Source organism: Xenopus tropicalis, chromosome 6 (genome assembly GCF_000004195.4).
Source record: "Xenopus tropicalis strain Nigerian chromosome 6, UCB_Xtro_10.0, whole genome shotgun sequence".
NCBI lineage: Eukaryota > Metazoa > Chordata > Amphibia > Anura > Pipidae > Xenopus > Xenopus tropicalis.
In genome coordinates this window covers 125,605,795-125,623,171 of record NC_030682.2, presented here as the reverse complement: position 1 = coordinate 125,623,171, position 17,377 = coordinate 125,605,795, and the positions used below count along the sequence as shown (strand labels likewise).

Genomic DNA, 17,377 nt, shown 5'->3' with positions numbered 1-17,377 from the left:
ACCCAGCAACATCATTACCCCCATGTTATGCATTTGACTGCTCCCGTGACCCAAAGGCCAGTACAGGTATAGGACCCATTATCCAGAATGCTCGGGACCAAGGGTATTCTGGATAAGGGTTCTTTCCGTATTTTGGATCTCCATACCTTAAGTCTACTAAAAAATCAGTAAAACATTAATAAACCCAATAGGATTGTTCTGCCCCCAATAAGGGGTAATTATATCTTAGTTGGGATCAAATACAAGGTACTGTTTTATTATGACAGAGAAAAATGAAATCAATTTAAAACATTTGAATTATTTGATAATTTTTTATCGTTTTGGATAACGGATCCGATACCTGTAGTACAAAAAAAAAAGTGACAACCCTAGTTACTAGAACTTGTCAGACTTTGTCCTTTTTATTATATCAAAAGAATACAGTCATGGGAAACCATGGTTTTTTTTAAACCCATCAGTTAATAGAGCTTCTCCGGCAGAATCCTGCATTGTAATAAATTTTTCAAAAGCGCAAACAGATTATCTGAGAGCAGTTCTAATGTGTAGCGCTGGCTCCTTCTGAAAGCTCAGACTCGGGCACAATGCACTGAGATGGCGCCTACACACCAATATTACAGCTAAAAAATACATTTGATGTTTGAAGAATTAAATTGTAAATGGCAAAGTTAATTATTTGCTAAGTAAACAGTGTAATTTAGAAATAAAACGTACCCCATACAATTCATGACAGAATCTCTTTAAGCTATAACATATATTTTTGTTTTGTTTTTTTTTATTTTTTTTGTATGTTTAAGCTACTAAATAACTGAATTGGTTGGACTTTAGTTTGCTTGAAAGCAAATGATTAACTTCAAAAATTAAATATGCTCCTCCTACTAGATATTATCATTTAAAGTTCATTCAAGTAACTTTGAACCCAGAAATACAATGAGAGATGCTGCCCCCATTACTGCATCCTCTGCAGCTACATTGGTGGTACATTTATAATGCAGACTCCGGCCCTGGCTGGAATGTTACCAGTGACGTCTACAAGTCTACAACTTTTTACATTGTGTATTTGTGACATTTGATCAATGTCCTACATCCTCCTGTTAATCCAGTGTTGATTTGAATGAGAAAATAAAGGTTTGCTCTTTAAACCCCCCTGTGCCCAGATTCTATTCCCATATCAGTTATCTGATGGATCTGATTCATTTTTTTTCCTCTCTGCCTCATGTTTTGAGTAAAATACTGAGTAGTTAGTTATGAAAAATAGAAAACCTGAGAGCATTGTTCTCTGTGCTGCCGATCGCTGAATTATGGATGAGGTTACAACAAGTGTATTTTATGATCGCACAAGCGCTTGAGAGATTTATTAGAAAATGATTCCCATGCCGTCATGTATTCCAAACATTTTCCTAAAGGAGCATCTTGTTTTAGATTGAAAGCAACATTGCATTTAATCTTTAAAGCATCGAGTACGTTGTTTTCTCTTATTTTATTTCCGCACATGAGAACATCTCAGGCCAATTCCCACCTAATTTAATATAGATTGTGTGCCTGTTGGTGCCAATACACTCAAAAATGCATAATAAATCAGTCTTACACCATCGCAGATATGTTTCGAGGCAACTATTCAATCATTTTTGTCAGTGTGGGTCTGTATGTGAGTGTATAGATAGGTCAGTGTGGGTCTGTATGTGAGTGGATAGATAGGTCAGTATGGGTCTGTATCTGAGTGGATAGGTCAGTGTGGGTCTGTATGTGAGTGGATAGATAGGTCAGTGTGGGTCTGTATGTGAGTGTATAGATAGGTCAGTGCGGGTCTGTATGTGAGTGGATAGATAGGTCAGTATGGGTCTGTATGTGAGTGGATAGATAGGTCAGTGTAGGTCTGTATGTGAGTGGATAGATAGGTCAGTATGGGTCTGTATGTGAGTGGATAGATAGGTCAGTATGGGTCTGTATGTGAGTTGATAGATAGGTCAGTATGGGTCTGTATGTGAGTGGATAGGTCAGTATGGGTCTGTATGTGAGTGGATAGATAGGTCAGTATGGGTCTGTATGTGAGTGGATAGATAGGTCAGTGTGGGTCTGTATGTGAGTGGATAGATAGGTCAGTGTGGGTCTGTATGTGAATGTATAGATAGGTCAGTATGGGTCTGTATGTGAGTGGATAGATAGGTCAGTATGGGTCTGTATGTGAGTGGATAGATAGGTCAGTATGGGTCTGTATGTGAGTGTATAGATAGGTCAGTGTGGGTCTGTATGTGAGTGGATAGATAGGTCAGTATGGGTCTGTATGTGAGTGGATAGATAGGTCAGTATGGGTCTGTATGTGAGTGGATAGATAGGTCAGTATGGGTCTGTATGTGAGTGTATAGATAGGTCAGTGTGGGTCAGTATGTGAGTGTATAGATAGGTCAGTATGGGTCTGTAAGTGAGTGGATAGATAGGTCAGTATGGGTCTGTAAGTGAGTGGATAGATAGGTCAGTATGGGTCTGTATGTGAGTGGATAGATAGGTCAGTATGGGTCTGTATGTGAGTGGATAGATAGGTCAGTATGGGTCTGTAAGTGAGTGGATAGATAGGTCAGTATGGGTCTGTATGTGAGTGGATAGATAGGTCAGTATGGGTCTGTATGTGAGTGTATAGATAGGTCAGTGTGGGTCTGTATGTGAGTGGATAGATAGGTCAGTATGGGTCTGTATGTGAGTGGATAGATAGGTCAGTATGGGTCTGTATGTGAGTGGATAGATAGGTCAGTATGGGTCTGTATGTGAGTGTATAGATAGGTCAGTGTGGGTCTGTATGTGAGTTGATAGGTAGGTCAGTATGGGTCTGTATGTGAGTGGATAGATAGGTCAGTGTGGGTCTGTATGTGAGTGGATAGGTCAGTATGGGTCTGTATGTGAGTGGATAGATAGGTCAGTGTGGGTCTGTATGTGAGTGGATAGATAGGTCAGTATGGGTCTGTATGTGAGTGGATAGATAGGTCAGTATGGGTCTGTATGTGAGTATATAGATAGGTCAGTATGGGTCTGTATGTGAGTGTATAGATAGGTCAGTATGGGTCTGTATGTGAGTGTATAGATAGGTCAGTATGGGTCTGTATGTGAGTATATAGATAGGTCAGTATGGGTCTGTATGTGAGTGGATAGATAGGTCAGTATGGGTCTGTATGTGAGTATATAGATAGGTCAGTATGGGCCTGTATGTGAGTGTATAGATAGGTCAGTGTGGGTCTGTATGTGAGTGTATAGATAGGTCAGTGTGGGTCTGTATGTGAGTGGATAGATAGGTCAGTATGGGTCTGTATGTGAGTGGATAGATAGGTCAGTATGGGTCTGTATGTGAGTGGATAGATAGGTCAGTTATGGGTCTGTATGTGAGTGTATAGATAGGTCAGTATGGGTCTGTATGTGAGTGGATAGGTAGGTCAGTATGGGTCTGTATGTGAGTGGATAGATAGGTCAGTATGGGTCTGTATGTGAGTGGATAGATAGGTCAGTGTGGGTCTGTATGTGAGTGGATAGATAGGTCAGTATGGGTCTGTATGTGAGTGTATATATAGTCAGTATGGGTCTGTATGTGAGTGGATAGATAGGTCAGTATGGGTCTGTATGTGAGTGGATAGATAGGTCAGTATGGGTCTGTATGTGAGTGGATAGATAGGTCAGTATGGGTCTGTATGTGAGTGTATAGATAGGTCAGTATGGGTCTGTATGTGAGTGTATAGATAGGTCAGTATTGGTCTGTATGTGAGTGTATAGATAGGTCGGTATGGGTCTGTATGTGAGTGGATAGATAGGTCAGTGTATGGTGAGGTATGGGTATGGAGGTAGATAGGTCAGTATGGGTCTGTATGTGAGTGTATAGATAGGTCAGTATGGGTCTGTATGTGAGTATATAGATAGGTCAGTATGGGTCTGTATGTGAGTGGATAGATAGGTCAGTATGGGTCTGTTTGTGAGTGGATAGATAGGTCAGTATGGGTCTGTATGTGAGTGGATAGATAGGTCAGTATGGGTCTGTTTGTGAGTGGATAGATAGGTCAGTATGGGTCTGTATGTGAGTGGATAGATAGGTCAGTATGTGTTTGTATAGATTGTGGGTGCTGGGTTTACTTGGAAGGGTTGAACTTGATGGTCTTTTTTTAACCCTATGTAACTATGTAACTATGTAAATGTAGAAACAATTCTGTTTATTATAAAGTATTTATAGTGCAAATTTTAATGGCACCTTTTCCAAGGCCTGCAGGGAGATGGATTTATGTGTGTTGCACAATAACATCATCCTTATGAACATATTTTATAACATACGTTGCACACTATAAAACACATTATTTTTTCTCACCAGTAGATGAATACCTTTAAAGTCTTACAGCCTTCAGTTGTATAAAAATACATATACAAGACATTTTTTTACACAAAATGAAACATTTTCACATTGTGCATATTTTGTTATTTCATTCTCCTATTAGTTCTCCCAGGGCCTGAGATCTTCATGTGCTTTGCCTTAATTTCCCATGCATTCTATTGGGTTTCTATTCACTCTTTTACAGCAGGGAAGGCCTACAAGCACAAGGCAGCAAGAGGAATGAGTACGCTGAAGCCCAACTCCAAGATCTCTTCAAACGCATGCGAGAAAGGACCAGTCACTACAAGGATAAGCTAGCAGATCCAGACATTTCTTCTGCTGAACCAAGCCCAACAGCAAGTAATTTTGTTATAGTGACTGCTCTATGGTACTCAGTCTGTTATTACAGTAACATATTTCTCTGATGGTCCCAAGAGCAGAATATATTAGACCTATGAGACACCAGTGATTTTAGGCTTTTGCCTGTCACTATGACAGCTGTCAATGGGAATCACAGTGTTAGGAGTAGAAATAATTCACTGTATGTCAATAAGGTGATTTTAGTTATAGTCACTAGATGGTGGTTGAGTAGGGGATTGCCTTGAGGAGGTTTTATATCAGGTTCTGCTATCTGGCATTTGTAAGGGAATTCCCCAGGAACGTTATATAAGGCAGTGAACAGGGTGCCACCATCTTTTTGGCCAATGAGAACGGGAAAATGCCAGGGAGCCTGAGGTAGGCCACTTCAGAGAGGTATCTGGTGGGACTAGTTAGGTTAGACAGTTGTAGGGTAGATTTGTTGGAGCTCACTGCAGGTGGTAAGAGTCAGTGGTAGGTTAGATAGACGAGCAGTTGAGGCTCCAAAGAGAAAGAGAGGGTCCAGTGTACTGCTGGCACCTTGCCCAGGTAGGGACCCAGAGAGATATGGACTACGCGAGATAGGGCCTATGTGCCTTGAACACAAAGCTGACCCCTAGGCTGAATGTCTGATAGATCAGACTGGGGCCCAGTGGCCTGGGGAATGTTACCTCTCCAGGAGTGTGAGAATTGTTAATTCTGAACTGTGCTAGTGATTGTTCAACATTGGCATGTGTGAACCTCCAGTTTATTCATTTCTACATCAATATTGTATCTTCCCTAAGCTGCAGCTGCGGTGTGTGGTCAAATATTCCAGAGAGGGCAAGGGGCGCCGTGTTGCAGCAGGCATTATTCCTGTTCCAAAAACTGGCATTTTTAATGTGAAATGATGGTTTGTAAATGGAAAAGTGCTGTCTAATCATACCAGTGCTGCATAAATATTGGTAAATAAAGAGAATAATGGGGGAAGGCATAAATCGATCTTTTATGAAAAAAGTTCATATATAAATATAAGTAAAGCCAATTCTGAAAGATATCATATCTATATGATATATCTATCTCCCCTAACCAAACATAGCCATGTGAGCCATGTAGACCAGCATCATGACTTTGTGTATGGGCTGCAAACCAATTCTTTTTACCATCAACAACATAATGTGTTTGTAGTTGTCTGACCAAATCAGATATGATACAAGTGCGAGGCCTTACTAGATGTGCACTGAGGCATGTTTGCATTGCACCCCTCAGTAGATGAATAAGATGTGAATGTTCTATTCTCAGCTCCTGTTAAACCCAAGCCTGCACCACCACCTCCGCCTCCTCCAAAAAAAGAGGAGAAACCAGAGGCCAAAGATGAGAAACAAGCTGAAAAGCAAGCCGAGGAAGCAGAGAAGGAGCACTACTGTGACATGCTCTGTTGCAAATTTAAGAGACCCACATTAAAAAAATCCTTGCAGAAGTTCAAGCTGCCAAGCTCCATTGATGCCTATACAGGTAGGAAGTATGTACAGTAAGTATAAGAAGCTCCATTGATGCCTATACAGGTAGGAAGTATGTACAGTAAGTATAAGAAGCTCCATTGATGCCTATACAGGTAGGAAGTATGTACAGTGAGTATAATAAGCTCCATTGATGCCTATATAGGTAGGAAGTATGTACAGTGAGTATAATAAGCTCCATTGATGCCTATATAGGTAGGAAGTATGTACAGTGAGTATAAGAAGCTCCATTGATGCCTATACAGGTAGGAAGTATGTTCAATGAGTATAAGAAGCTCCATTGATATATATAGAGGTAGGATGTAAGTATAAGAAGCTCCATTGATGCCTATACAGGTAGGATGTATGTGCAGTGAGTATAAGAAGCTCCGCTGATGCCTGAACATCTGAATTAGCACAGCTCAGACTAGTGGGTGGGTTGCCAAAGTATGCAAAGATCTTCAGTGCATGCTATAGTATGTAATTTTAGTTAGTACTATAGGAAAAATAAAAATGACATATAAATTGCTAATAAAAGGTGGGTGGTTTGCAGCAGGGCTCGTAACCTACAGCAAACAATGGGATGTTCAGGTTACCAGCAAAAGTTACTTACTAATCAGTTACTATGGGTTACTAGCCCTGAGGAAATCTTCACACAGTTTATTCCATAATAAACTGGACTATGGTGGGCTCCGTTTTTCTTTCCCTCTGTATTAACTATATGTTGATTATAGTCTCTGTTTCCTTCCAGATCATTCCTATTTGCTGTGGCTGTTTTTTGTTGCTGTCTCCTTCAACTGGAACTGCTGGCTAATTCCAATGCGCTGCGTCTTTCCAGTACAGACGCCCAACAACATCCTTTACTGGATGATCTCAGACTATATATGTGACGCCCTTTATCTTATTGACATTTTTATATTTCAGCCGCGTCTGCAGTTTGTAAAAGGAGGAGACATTATAGTAAGTGCAACCAAATCGGAGGGGGGCAGATTTCAGTGGTGGAACAAGACCAGAATTTCTGGCCACATAACATAGGGGCAATATGTACAGTCCCAACTACAAACACAGGCCCAGTCTACCATGTTTTTGCATTTTGCTTCAGTTTTAAAAAGTACCTTTCCACCTTCTTTTTAAAAACATTTTTAGATTTATTGTTTTGGAATCTGAAAACCCAAATCTTCTGGATCTAGTTGTCCTAGTACAATAAATATGATCTAAGTGCCCATTGCAAACGTTCCTTTCCCCCAACAGACTGAGAGAAAACAAACAAAGGCAAACTACTGGGAATCTACAAAGTTCCGGGTGAGTACATGCTATTAATTTATAAAAAGGAGAGGCAAAATGCCTGTATTGAGGGGGGGTTGGATAAGTAAAACCTAAATACTTTATGGGGGATTTCTCCCATAGTTTAAAAGCTTTTTTAACCCTATCTTGACTTAGAACTAGGTTTCTAGCTTAGTTAGTGTAGAGCAGGGATCCCCAACGTTTTTTACTCAAGAGACACACCAAGTTATTTGGTGGTGCCATATAAAGGCTGTGATTGGCTGTTTGGTAGCCCCATGTGGCCTGCTGGCCTGCAGGAGGCTCTGCTTGGAGTAAAACTGTGTCTCTGAGCTTCCAAAACTTGTCTCCAAGCCAGAGATTTAAAAATAGGCTCCTGCTTTGAAGCCACTGGAAGTAACAGCAAAGGGGGTAGGGAGCAACAAGTTATTCATGAGCCACTGGTTGGGTATCACTGGTGTAGAGCATGGTTAAGGCCCTCTTTTTTCAGCTGGGTCCTTGCAAAGTTGTGTGGAGGAACTGACACAGAGATATAGTACTTACAAAGTACAATGTTATTATAGAGGTAGAATGGTTGCAAAAATATTCAGAGTCCCACAGAAGAAAAATGTTGTGTATATATATATATATATATATATATGATTCAATTTCATTAGCAGACTAGATTTACACATGTACCACCGATCTGGTACGCTTAAAATACACCTTATGTGCATACACTTTAGTTATCCGGATCCATCAATCCTATGTTGTTGCTCAGAACTGCTGTTTCTGGCTGGCCTGTCTGTCTTACACTCCAACCCTGTTAATGTGAATCTGTTATTTAGGCGTAAGGTACAGGTTCGGTCTGGGGTGTGTTTGGGGCCACCACACCCCCTCAAGGGCCCCGAACCGCCTGCTCACCTGCCTGCCTGCTTTTCCCCATACAGGTGTTTTTTCCATAAAATGCAGTTTTCATTGACATATATTCCGTTATTACAATTTACAATGTATATTTTGTTCTAACACTGGAAATCCTAAACTATGAAGCAGATAAATGGCTTTGATTTCCCTCAGTGCTTCTTGTAACCAGAGGCAGTCTGCATAATTCTTCTGTTTGTTACCCTCATTGTGCATTCAGTGCTACGCCGGCAGCAAAATCAAGTTTGTATTTGTACCTGCAAACAATGTGTAATATTTGGAAAAGGAGAGTAATTTTAGGAAAAAAAAAAAATCTTTAAAAGCATCTGTCTGACAAGCCGTGACAAACCTCATGCAGTTTAACAAATAATAACAGAACAGAATTGCTTTAAAGGAAAACTGTCATATAAAAAAGACACATAAATGGGCACAGAATATTACCAGCAAAAAACACCATTCATTAAGTGCTTTTGGCACTTTGGGTTCCTCTACGCTTGGCCCATGACTGCTGTGCAGAATGGCATAGAAGGTGCCGAGCAAAGAACATATGTCTATAGTAGCCAGTCAGGAGACAGCATGTCCTAGTCACCTGTTTAAAGGAAAACTTCTAACTGGTTACTATAGATCACTGGACCTGGATACATTTTATTTCATACTCCAAACTACAGGTTTGCACAGAAGAAACCAGAAGGGGTAAATAAGTACAACTTTATTGTGTCCATTAAACAAAATGCAAATTGTTTTTAATGGGTGCAATAAAGTTGAATTGATTCCTCCTTCTAGATCCTTCTGTGCAAACCCAAAGGTTTGAGTAGCACTGACCCCAATGGACATATTTGACAATGTGACCTGCTGCATCCAAACCACAGGATACATTTGGTGGGTGGCATCTCCTCTTATAAAAATGTATGTTCATTGGAGTACAGGGTCTAGGGTTAAGGCACCCAGAGCACCCTTGGGCGAATGATCTTTTCAGAATGCATTGTTGATGGTTTATAGTCCGTTAATTTGGGGCAACACAAGCCTAAAAAAGTTTCAGGGGTGCCCAATAATAGGTATGATTGGCTATTTGGTACCCCCTATGTGGACTGGCAGTATACAGGAGGTTCTATTTGGCATTAAACTGGGTTTTTATTCAACCAAAACTTGCCCCCAAGCCAGAAATTTAAAATAAGCACCAGCTTTGAGGCCACTGGGAGCAGCATCAAAGTGGTTGGGGAGCAACATGTTGCTAACCAGTGACTGGTTGGGGATCACTGCCTTATAGTAAGGGAAGATTAATCCTTATCCAGCTGGATGAACCAAAATTATATAATGGGCTAATATAAAGCAAAGACAATTGAGAATGATGGAGATACACCCAGCAAATTGAATTCACTTTATGCAATATAATAACATCCATTAATCAGTATTTGTGTAGCAGCCACTAAATACAACATCTCTATTGGAGGAGAAGCAATAAGGGGCGCCTCTGGCCAGTGTCCATGATTATTTGCATGTTCTCTATGCTAATGCATTAGTGTAGGCTGTAAGTCTCAATGCAATAATCCATTTATGTATCCAGCATGACCATCCAGCGCAGCAGATGAACTAAATGTCATTTGTTTCATTTCACTGGCGTCTCACACAGTGTTATGTTGTTCCACAGCTTGACGTGGCATCTGTAATCCCATTTGATCTACTCTACATGGTCTTTGGCTTCCAGCCTGTGTTCAGAGCAAACCGATTGTTAAAGGTAAATTTTGGATGGTCCTTACAATGAAATATTGTAAAATCCTGGACTTTGGGTACTAACAATAGGTATAAAGTCTGGTGTATATAGTCTATAGAACACCAAACAGAAAATATTTGCACCATGCTGCTCTTCAATTTAGCATCAACATGAATCAGCCTTGAAGCACCTATTGTGGCTGAACTGAGCCAATTTGTACACTTGGTAAATTTATTTCTATAAAAATGATTCTGACGTTGTTGAATTAAGGCGAGCATCTGCTAAGTCATATACATAGTTTGTTAACTGTATCTCTTTTCTTTCAGTACACTTCATTTTTTGAATTTAATGACCGACTAGAGGCCGTGATGGAGAAAGCCTATATTTACAGGTGATTTATAAATAAATCAGGATTGCATTCCTAAAATGCAACATAATCATTAGAGCAATACTGACTGACATGTCGGTAACATGGTACAAAGCTGCTGTGCTGATATCCAAGCAGACTCACCGGACTCTTTTAGGTTAGTTGGTCTATTCCCACCATGTGACATCATGAGGGACTTCCAGGGAAAAGCTGTTCTGTATGGGTGTTTCACCCAGGGTCCTACAAAGGTGGTGTTCCAAGGGGTTGGATCCAGGCAGTAAGTGAGGAGAAAAATCAGGGGCATAATTTTGTCGAAAATCTGTTCTATGAGTAGATTCATATGAGAAGGCATGCGTTATTGGAGCCTGTTCTTCCCTATGTTGCCCGTACTTACACACTGAACAAAGGTGAGGCATTTCATGTTGAGCAGTGTTGGACTGGGCTATACAGGACCCACCAGTAAATCTGACCTACCAGTGCCAACACCCCCAAACACACCGCTGTCTCACATCACAGCCCCAACAGTGACCCCAATCCCCCTGCACCGCACACCTTCATTTGCCTCCTACCACTGATTGCCTCCAGTGCCCACACAGACAAGCGGGATCTAACAGGATTAGGACCCACTGGGATCCTTCCCAGTCTACTGGGCCACTCTTACCTGAATGGTGCAGCTCACCAGCATTCTTTAGTTTAGTGCAGTGCCATTTGTACAGGCAACGCAGGGGAGAATGGGTTCTGTAACTCATACCTTCTCATATGGAAAAACAAATTAAAATGCCAGTGTATAGGAATGCATATAAAAACATCCATTGTAAGAACCCTAACTTTTACTTTATCGGTCATTGGTACTTTCTTTTTCAGTTCCTACTGCTGAACTATGTATGTGTAGGAGTTTGTATTTCTGTGCGCCATTGTGCATGAATGCTTGTGTATATGTTAGGGATGCACCGGACCCAGTTTTTTTGGATTCAGCCGAATCCCAAAGACTAATTTTCCACTTCTGTGTTCACTTGGCGACATTTAACCCTTCCAAATCCGGATTCGGATTCGTATCAGCCAGGACCGTGGATTTGCCCGATTCTGAACCCTGCAGAAAAAGGCAGAATAATCCTGGATTCGGTGCATCCCTAGTATATGTGCATGGGCACCAATCACAACCCATATAATAAAGTAACTTTGGGTTTGTTCAAGTTACAGCCCACATTCAGCTTAAACATTTTTTTACTCATCCCCAAAGATGTCAAGATGATACAATGTTGAAATTGCTGTCAAGGGCAATGCCAAATTAGGTGGAATGCCCTTAGACTTTTATGGATTTTTTGCCTTGACTGAATATGTTTAAAGCCAGTCCCTTAGATTAATCCTGTTTTAATCTCTTTAATTTAAATGGCCGCACACTGTTTTAAATTGGCGCCTTCCACTTTGCCCTTTGTATTGACAATAATAAATTTGGGATGTCTAGCCTGCTGGTCTCTTCTAAATTTGTATCCTAGTAATAATCCATGCCGAAGGATCTCAAATGTCAGCGGCTGTAGCTTAGGCACCTGATGAATGTTGGCGAAACAGAAATTATTACATTTTCTTCAGCACAGACTTTTTTTGGGAGAATTTCAATATAATTGTATTTATAGATTATAAATGGTGAGCTTTTAAATATACAGTAAAATGAGATGTCAAGTAGAGACTAACAGCTTTTCCCAAATGATCGCAATTTAAAGGGTAAGTGCCAACTGTACTAGATTACTCTATGTATTCTGCTGCTCACGGAATGAATAAGGAAGCTAATGCCGTACAGTAAAGCCTGGCTTTGGTGATCCGGGGCAGGAAATATCTTATGTTTCTTCAAGCCCAAATCTCTAAGCAACTAATACCACCTCGCGAAGATATTGATCCACCTTGATCTTTGAGTCAAAACATCAGTACTGTGTGCAAATGTCACACCTGATACTTTTGTACATAAAGCCTAAGCGCAACAGCTTACAGTTAGTGGTGACTTCCCTGCGCTTCAATTGCCAATGAGATGCTTTGAGTTTCTCTATCAAGCTAATAGTTCTCCAGTGATCACACACTTTTGTAAAGTTAAATAATAGCAAAAGCACAAACAGTCATAAGGTCTTATTAACGATGACAAGTGAAGTGTGCAAAGTACAATTTAGACACAAATTATGGCATAATTGTGACATACACGCATTTGTTACACATGATAGCTAATCAGATGCAAGTTGCAACTAACATTGTCAGAGTTTGGATTTTGTTGCTTCCATTGTTGAATTGGTAAATGAGCCCTATAGTCTATTGCAAAGTCTACAGCAGGGCTATCTTACTGGAGGCCCACGGTCTGGATGTAGCCCTCAAAAGGATTTGCCCCCCAGGCTGCTTAGACTCGAGGCTCCACAGGTTTCACTATATGATATCACCTGTTTAATTAAATCCGGCCCTCCAACATGCAGTATGAGATATAATTGGCCCACTACATGTTATTAGCTGGACAGCACTGGTCTAAGGCATTGATTTACAACTTTATTTTAAATCATTTACCCTGTGTTTGTTTATCATCACATGGTGGGTAAATGTAAAATAGAAACTAAGTCAGAATTCAGAAACAGGTGGGCTGAAATTGCTGGATGTGAGATATTTACATCTAATTGGTCACTATGCTATTTATCTCCAATGTTAGTAAACCAGCCTCTGTGTTACTATGTTGTGCTTTTTCTGCAGAGTTATCCGAACAACTGGGTATCTTCTGTTTATTCTTCACATCAATGCCTGCATCTATTACTGGGCATCGAGCTATGAAGGGATTGCCAGTACTAAATGGGTTTACGATGGCAAAGGGAACATGTAAGTTCTTCTAATGCAGCCAACATGAACTGTGAGAAATGTACTGATGTATTTATCAAAAGCAAAATGGGCTTAGCACTTCTGAACCTCTGTTGCTTGCCAAAAGGATACCTTTCTGTTCTAAACCACTTTATACTTGCTGGAAAGAAACCTATTGCTTTTCAGTGCAAAGGTACATTGCTATCAAACATCCCTATTAATTTTGTCTATGTCATACAACTGAATGTGATTGGCTTAAGGTGGCCATAGATAGGCTAACCAAGCAAGTTATCCATCTGATTGGCCTAATGGTTAAATACCATAAGAGGGGCCATGGTCAGAGATGTCAACCCTGGTTGGTCCAAGTATGGCCAAAGTTATTCTATCACAGAGTTCCTCCATTTGAAGTGTCCTTTCTAGGTCCATACAGGCAAGACGCAATTATTGCAATGTCTAGTAAAGACTAGAGAAGAGTTATCCATCATCCATCTAGAAGCCATGGGGCTGTGTGTGCTCTTGGAAAGGATTTTTATAAACCTCAGATTGCTCAAATGCTTCACTGACATTTCTGGATGATATTTTTATTGTATTATAATCTGTACCCTGGGAGAGTGAATAATTGAAACATATGGACAACATTGGGTTAGATTCACACTGGCTGGATGGCTACAGCATGGGAAGTGGGGTGTGGAGAAGTATTTATACAGAAATCCTCCATTGTAACTAATTGGCCCTATAGCCACATCCATTAATTAATCAACTGACCTATGAAACTCCTTTAGAACTTACAAACTTTAGTGCATTGTTTTTGAAGCCATTTCTCAAGGCATCCCACTAACACGTAAACACGTAAACATAATCGCTTTCTCAGCTGAAAACTAGCGCTGCCCCATCACTCTTCCAACTTGCATGAAGGTGCAAAATGTTTCATCAAACATCTGTAATCATTCATCTCATTCTGTGAATTTTAATCCATCATTACAAAAGGTCATATTCACAATTTGCCAGAATAATTATGCATTCAAATATTTTCCCCGGTCGGACAGTTATTTCATTATAGCTGCAGATGGTACAAGTGCAATAGAAATATACGGCATACCGATATATAGAAGAATACAAACAAAGGACCAACAATGAAACAAGTAAAAATGTCTGACCTCCATGTTGGTACAGTAAATAACCCCACCGTCCCCGAAGGGAAATTGTACTGTAGTTTAACAGTATCCTTAGGGAAGAATATTCAGCACGTCTAAGCTATAAAGCCATATAAGTAACATTTTATTATATTGTTTGGACTCACAGTTGCGCTATGGTTCTCTTGGGTAGCTTTAAAGGGAATGGCAGCAGAGGTCAGTTCAACATTATCTTTCCAAGTTCTTTTTATTTTGCTGTATTTTCTCCTTTGAAACCGGTTATAAAATATTGCCAGAACCGGTGGAGCATTAAAGGAAATAAACCTCATAAAACTCTGATCCTGACCTGAATTTCTCCCATTATTTTCCCCTCTACTAAATGATATTGCAGCTATTAACATATTAGCGTGGCTCTGCATGATGGCATTTCTTTGTTTTGGTGTCCGGAAGGCGTGAGATACAATTTAGTGAATGCCACAAAATTCTGACTTGCCTGCAGCCTCTTTGTTATCTATCCTTATGTATACAGCGGGTGCTTTGCTGGTACAGGTATAGGACCCGTTATCCAGAATGCTCGGGACCAAGGGTATTCCGGATAAGGGGTCTTTCCGTAATTTGAATCTCCATACCTTATGTCTACTAAAGAATCAATAAAACATTAATTAAACCCTATGGGATTGTTTTGCATCCAATAAGGATTATTTATATCTTAGTTGGGATCAATTACAAGGTACTGTTTTATTACTGCAAAGGAAAAGGAAATCAGTTTTAAAATTCTGAATTATTTGATTAAAATGGAGTCTATGGGAGATGGGCATTCCGTAATTCGGAGCTTTCTGGATAACGGGTTTCCGGATAAGGGGTCCCATACCTGTACCTTATATTGTAAATATGTTATTCCCCAAATATGTTATCCACTCGAAATTTAAATTTTATATGAAAACATTTTTTTACAAACACAATTCATCTTTATAGATGATGACAGTTGAATAGCTATTTGCAGATTTTATGAGGGAGAGACGCTATCATTTGATTGGTTTCCTTGATATAAGAATCTAAATTAGACACATTTATTATAGAAGAGTTGAGCTAGACGAGATGCTTTAGATAAGGAAGCATGTTATAATGCCTTGTGGATATTTTTAAAACCAACAAAAGTAAAATGTGTGTTTTCTACGTTGTTTTCCTTTTGTTTGGTGATATTACACGTATTACCCAGTTTTATTGCTGAGAAATTACTGGGCAGTTGGTGGCCTTTCCCCTTCCGCCAGGGACAGTTGTGTTTATAAAATTGGTTGCTATTTTACTGTATCTGTTAATAATATTATTCTTTACTGAGGATCTAGAAAAGTTGTTATAATGTGTATTTGTGTTTATAATAAAGCTACGTATTGGTTTTTAAAGGGCTGCCCTTAAAGACAAACTATACCCCAGAATAAATACTTAACCAATAATTTAAACCAAAGTTTATAGCAAATTAAATGGCCTATTAAAAAAATCTTACCAAACTGGAATATATATATCAGTAAATATTGCCCTTTTACATCCCTTCCCTTGAGCCGCCATTTAGTCTGGGCTGTGTGCTCCCTCAGAGATCAGCTGACAGGAAATAATGCAGCTCTGACTGTAGCAGGAAGTAGTGTGGGAGTAAAAGGCAGAACTCTGTCCATTCATTGGCTGATGGGGCCTAGCATGTATGTGTGCCTTGGCTTGTTTGTGTGCACTGTGAATCCTATGATCAAGGTACCTGTATGATATGTGGAATTACATTCATTACCCAGAGTAGGAGTATTCATTACTCTGTAGCATCAATTTATTTACAGGTAATACTATGCGGTTTGTGGAAAACTTTTCTTTTATAGATTTTGCTCTAAATTTATAAAGCTAATAAAGAAAGAAAGCCCATCCAAGAACCACAGCTAAAATTAGAGGTAAAGTATCATATGGCAAACTAATGATAAAAGCCCCCACTCTCTGAAGGTATCACATCTGTGACATCTGTCAGTAACACATTTCCTGCAGGGTGATATTTTCTCATCATCAGGCCCAAACCCCACAGGATTCAGAAAGCCAGCCATAAGGCGACAGAGCACCAATCACACATACATTTTAGGTGCTAGAATTATGCTTCCCAAATGATTCTGTACATTACTAGGTGTCTGTCTTGTCTTCTCTAGGTATCTGCGTTGTTACTATTTTGCTGTTCGAACACTGATCACCATTGGAGGCCTGGCCGAACCCCAAACAGTATTTGAAATTGTCTTTCAGTTGTTAAATTATTTCACGGGGGTATTTGTCTTCTCAAGTTTGATTGGACAGGTGAGGCAATATATGTGTATGTGCCAGGAGTGCCTGATAATGAGCAGGGCCTGAGAAGAACTGTTAGAATGGTGCATATGTATTGGTTCCATGTCTGGCTGTTTCTTTCTTTTCTACCTTATTAGATTGATATGGTCTCATCTGTATACAACTAGTATTTAATAACAGATAATAACATTTTACTTTTGATATATTATTAAAATATTTAAGATGTTATATCTGTTGGCTTTTCAAAGGACTCTTCAACAACTGTAACAAACCTCCCATTGATTCATAACATAGATTTCTTAAAAATACTTGCATATAGTTACTTCCATAAAGCACCATTGTGTCCTTCCTGCCTCACAAGCGTGCCTATTGACACTGTGAAACCCTGGAGCTACTGCTTCCGGAATATGGTGGTAATTCCACGGTTTCCACAGCAAGTTGTGTCAATAAGCACAGTGGAATTATGCTGAAAGAATCACACACTAACATCATTTTAACTCCAAGCAGCACACACTAACATCATTTTAACTCCATGATGCATCACCCACAGCTCTCCTAATGGCTGGAATAACACTGGAATTGTTGGAATAAAACTGAATTGGGGGTAAAAGACACAAGGGTTCATGTAAATCTGCCACATCAGGGAGCAAAGTTTTGAGCGCAGTCACCATGTTTTCCCAC

At 39.8% G+C, this 17,377-nt stretch overlaps 1 protein-coding gene across 1 annotated transcript in view; it reads left to right on the top strand.

The window, feature by feature from the left end:
• cngb3 (cyclic nucleotide gated channel beta 3) overlaps positions 1-17,377 on the top strand; it is a 69,974-nt gene that overhangs the window by 28,770 nt on the left and 23,827 nt on the right. The window contains exons 5-12 of the mRNA XM_018094902.2: positions 4,545-4,699; positions 5,978-6,190; positions 6,926-7,134; positions 7,426-7,476; positions 10,004-10,090; positions 10,393-10,457; positions 13,155-13,277; positions 16,567-16,708. Coding sequence (XP_017950391.2) covers positions 4,545-4,699; positions 5,978-6,190; positions 6,926-7,134; positions 7,426-7,476; positions 10,004-10,090; positions 10,393-10,457; positions 13,155-13,277; positions 16,567-16,708 — 1,045 coding nt within the window. The remainder of the gene's footprint in view (positions 1-4,544; positions 4,700-5,977; positions 6,191-6,925; positions 7,135-7,425; positions 7,477-10,003; positions 10,091-10,392; positions 10,458-13,154; positions 13,278-16,566; positions 16,709-17,377) is intronic.